This window comes from Nannobrachium achirus (genome assembly GCF_963921795.1).
Source record: "Nannobrachium achirus genome assembly, chromosome: 22".
In the NCBI taxonomy this organism is placed as follows: Eukaryota; Metazoa; Chordata; class Actinopteri; order Myctophiformes; family Myctophidae; genus Nannobrachium; species Nannobrachium achirus.
Window position 1 is genome coordinate 19,326,931 of NC_137829.1, and position 4,720 is coordinate 19,331,650.

Genomic DNA, 4,720 nt, shown 5'->3' on the forward strand with positions numbered 1-4,720 from the left:
TTTGTGATGTAAATCGCATCACAGGACAAAGCCGCCTACAGGCCAAAATTTTGGAAAATATTTTAAACATTTTGGGATTATGAGAAGTAGAGACACAGCTGAAGGTGATAAAGTTGATGTTGGGCAAGGTACATGCGTTATTGATTTTTGTATTATGTTTTTTAGACAATTGAACAACTGCTGAACGTGGAGTTACAGATGGAAACACACACACACACACAGGGCAATTCTAATTAAGGTTGTGGGATATACCTTAGAGGAGTTGTTTGGAAACACAAAAAATTGTGTTGCCTAGAACTGGAGGATTGATTTTGGGGTTTGTATAATGTAAAGTACAACGGTGTGATGTCATGTCATCACATTGTACTTGTATACCTTAGAGGAGTTGTTTGGAAACACAAAACATTGTGTTGCCTAGAACTGGAGGATTGATTTTGGGTTTTGTATTGTAAAGTACAACGGTGTGATGTCATCACATTGTACTTGTACATATTTCAATATTGAAAATGGGTGGTCTTCCCCTTTAATGTACATGACTTTTCACTCTGTACTTAGTCTGCTCTTTTTCCCCTCTGCACCAAACCTCTTTGCCCCTCTGCACCAAGCAGATCTACAAGCTCAAAATGTGTCCCTTGGTGCTGCGTTTCGAGCTTGGGGTTCTGCTACTTTTCATGCTTTTGTTTCACGCTGTGGCATGATCGGTTTACGTTAATTTGCAAAAAAACTGTAAATCCAGTTAATATGGAGATGAGATGTTTCTTCCCTACAGCAACGATATACAGCGTAGTCTTATATTATTCTCATCCAAAACGCCCTCATTATCAACTTGCTTTAGGTCTTCAGTAATGCTTTGAATTTGTGTTCACGGCTATTAACTGTGCTTTCTGCTCTCCTTGCCGCCGCCGCCTCTTCTCAGTTGACCTGAACTCTCTTTGGACTGGACGATGGCCAACAAGGCGACCACGAGCTCTGCTGCCCACACTAGCGTGCTGACCTGGGACCAGGTGAGCCGCCTGAACGAGGTGCTGTCGGAGGCGGTGCCCGTGCACGGCCGCGGGAACTTCCCCACCCTGGAGATCCGCCTCAAGGACATCGTGTCACGAGTGCGGTCCCGCCTGGAGCGGAGCGGCATCGCAGTGAAGGACGTGCGGCTGAATGGCTCGACGGCCAGCCACGTGCTGGTGCAGGACATCGGCTGGAGCTACAAGGACCTGGACGTGATCTTCCGTGTGGACCTTCCCCGCGAGGCAGAGTTCCAGCGCATCAAGGACGTGGTGCTGGGCACCCTGCTGGACTTCCTGCCCGAGGGCGTGAACAAGGAGAAGATCACGCCCATGACGCTGAAGGAGGCCTACGTGCAGAAGCTGGTCAAGGTACACTAGGGGTGGGAGATATTATGGTGATAAATATCGTTGAGAGAGACGATACACTGTCTTCACGATATGCCTTTTCAGAGATTTCCTATATATTGTGGTACAATGAGGGAGCCTTCATTGCAGAATGCATTTAATTTTAAACCTACATTTTTGTCTAAATCTGTAGTTATCAAACTTTAAAATGTCAAGGTCTCCCCTTAACTTAGTTATGGGGACCCTTATGGGACCATTTGGTTTCATTTGTATACTGTCAGAGTTGCATACTTGTAAGGATCAATTTAGACCTCCCAAAAGGAACCCTGAGTCCCTGAATCCCACTTTGAGGACCACTGGTCTAAATGGTCTGTTTAGTTTTCTTTTAGTTTTTGTTTTTAACTTGAAAAATAACCATAAAAACCAACATGAAAAAGAACCGTGGTAAGATCGTGTAACGTGATACAGCTTGGAAAAATATCGTGATATTGTATTTTTCCATATCGCCCGCCCCTAAGGTACACACGGAGCAGGACCGCTGGAGCCTCATCTCACTCTCCAACAACGAGGGCCGCAACGTGGAGCTCAAGTTCGTGGACTCGATCCGGCGGCAGTTCGAGTTCAGCGTGGACTCCTTCCAGATCGTGCTGGACTCTGTGCTCTCCTACTACGAGCTGGGCGCCGCCGCCACGCCGCCCATGTCCCATGCCTTCCACCCCACTGTGGTGGGCGAGAGTGTGTACGGGGACTTTGCAGCGGCGCTGGGCCACCTCCGAAACAAGCAGATCGCCACCAAGCGCCCAGAGGAGATCCGCGGTGGCGGCCTGCTCAAGTACTGCAACCTGCTGGTTCGGGACTTCCGGCCCACGGACGAGGAGGAGTTCAAGGCCCTGGAGCGCTACATGTGCTCGCGCTTCTTCATCGACTTCCCGGACATTGGCGAGCAGCAGCGCAAGGTGGAGGCCTACCTGCAGAGCCACTTCGTGGGCGAGGAGCGCAGCAAGTACGACTACCTCACCATCCTGCGCCGCGTGGTCAACGAGAGCACCGTGTGCCTCATGGGCCACGAGCGGCGGCAGACCCTGCACCTCATCTCCCTCATGGCCTTCCGCGTGCTGGCCGAGCAGAACGCCATCCCCGACGCCTCCAGCGTCACCTGCTACTACCAGCCGGCGCCGTACGTCCGAGACCACAACTTCAGCAACTACTACGTGGCCAACCAGAACATTCCGACGTGGCTGCCGTGTAACTGACAAAGACAGAGCCGCCAGAGACAGAGGAGGTCTGAGTGGATAGACGGACGTGATGCTGCTGCTGCTTTACGAGAAGGAGAGAGAGAGGGGAGAAAATGTGCCCAAAAAATCTAGATTTAGGCCATACAAGTTTTTTTTTTTCTTCTTTTTTTTCAGGCAGAACGGATTATATTTAAATGGACAAGTTGTTTTCACTTTGTTTCTGGACTCCGTACTCCTTTTCCTCATTCCTTATCTACTAAAGTGTTGCTCGTTGGATGGATCTAAGTGGTACTTTTAAGTGTTATTTAGATTTATTTTTTCTTTTTCTTTTTTTTCCCTTCCACCCGCCCTCCCCCAAAACCCCTGTGCCCCCCTATGTCAGTTTAAGGACATCTTTAGTCACAATAATGATGTCCATGGTGCCTTAACCCTTTGTTTAGCCCACATTCATTCATATAGGGTATTAATATGGTCCATCTATGACGTAAAGTAAGAAATTGTTATGGCCTTTATATTTGGTTTTCTCCTGTATTTTTGGGAAGAATATGTGATGTAAAATTATTGAAGAAAAAAAACTGAAAATTTTGAAATGGAAATGGGGTCGGGGGAAAAAAAAGTATAAAAGCAGAAGGCAAAAAAAAAAAAAAAAAAAGAATCACGGCCGAGCACAGCTGTTAAAAGCTGATAAATGATGTGGTTTGTTTATTTCACCGCCGGGGACGGTGAGCCAAACGCTTGTTTGCTGGTCAGCGTTTGGGGATTTGGTATGATGAGGCTCCCATGACTTATGTCGGCTCCTATCTCTCCTTTTTGGACATGCGAGGAGTTGCCGATTTTGTTTTTATTACTGAATAATGAATTAATTTTGAAGTGCAGATGGGGTGGGGGGAGGAGGGGGAAACCCTCTGTCGGAAATGTCCCTTGCAGGCATTTGTACTCACCAGGCTGCCAAGAGTTGACTGTGTAGAGAATGTGTATATGATTGTTGCTGTGGGGAGTAAACCTCCTATTTCCATATTCAAACTTTTGTTTCTCGTCAATTAACGCCCTACTCGATCATACTACAGCATCACACTAAAAGTAGCATATCCCCAAGCTCGCAGCGCAAAGCAACACGTTTTGAGCTTGTCGATCTGTTAACTTTTTGAATTTGAATCCTGAAAAAAGTTTTGGACATGAGGTTTCCAACCGACAGACAATATATAGTCCATTATCTTTTTCTCTCTGTGAATGTGGGTACAGTAAAAGCTCTCCCTCATCCCCATTTTCTTTATTTTAATTTTTCGTTTGTTCAATTAGTTCAGCGCTTTTATTCAGTCAAGACTGGAACTGAGCGAAATTCTGCTAGTGACCATTTATACTCACAAGCTCACAATGTGTCCGTGCTGCGAGCTTGTATGTCTATTTGCGGTGAGCGATGGTACACAACCAAGTATAGATGTTTAGGGGGGGTGGAGGTATTAGACCTCGTGCTCCAGATTTGATGGGCTTCGGTGTCCCTTTTGTTTCTGTTTCCTTTGTACCTCCTCTTCAAACGTCAGTTTCTTCATGGTCACCGTGAGAAGCTGGCTGAGTGACAAGGCTGTGTGTGTGTGTGTGTGTAGGGGGGGCACTCGCTGAGAGTACAGGGCCAGGCGGATTCTCCCCTGAATGGGAGCTTGTCTCGGGGAGAGCACGAGGCACCGACTGGCTGTCCCTGCCCTTATAAGGAGCAGCACATGGCAGGATGGTGGGTCACCCCTTCTGCTAGTCGCAGGCCCTTTGCAGGCCTAGTGACGTACGACCGAAACGGGATCCTGAGTCTCATGGCAGCCCCCAGCAACTGTCTCTTTGAATCGAGCCCAGGGTATAATTATCCTTCTGAGGGGGGGGGGGGGGGGGGGGGCGGTATTCTGAGGGGGGGACGGGTGTGCTGGTGGCACTTAGGAGCTGGGCCGTCACCTTTTGCATGCGCCAGAGCTGATTCACTTCCTTTCGTACTTCGCCGAAATCCTCCTGGGTCTATTTTTACACTGTGCTGCTGCGTTAAATGAACAGCCATGGTTGGCGTTGCTTGACCTACACGTCAAGTGGAACGTTACCAAGTGTCAGCCAGAGGAATCCCGCTTCCCGCTCTAGACAATCTTAGGGCTACAA

The 4,720-nt window shown here is 48.1% G+C and overlaps 1 protein-coding gene across 1 annotated transcript; it reads left to right on the top strand.

The window, feature by feature from the left end:
* Nucleotides 1–944: 944 nt before the first annotated feature.
* On the top strand, nucleotides 945–2,602 carry tent5c (terminal nucleotidyltransferase 5C; the record flags this gene model as incomplete). Its single annotated transcript, XM_080753752.1, has 2 exons — nucleotides 945–1,373; nucleotides 1,868–2,602. 2 exons carry the CDS (start codon nucleotides 945–947, stop codon nucleotides 2,600–2,602), a joined length of 1,164 nt encoding a protein of 387 aa, XP_080609878.1.
* Nucleotides 2,603–4,720: the final 2,118 nt, after the last annotated feature.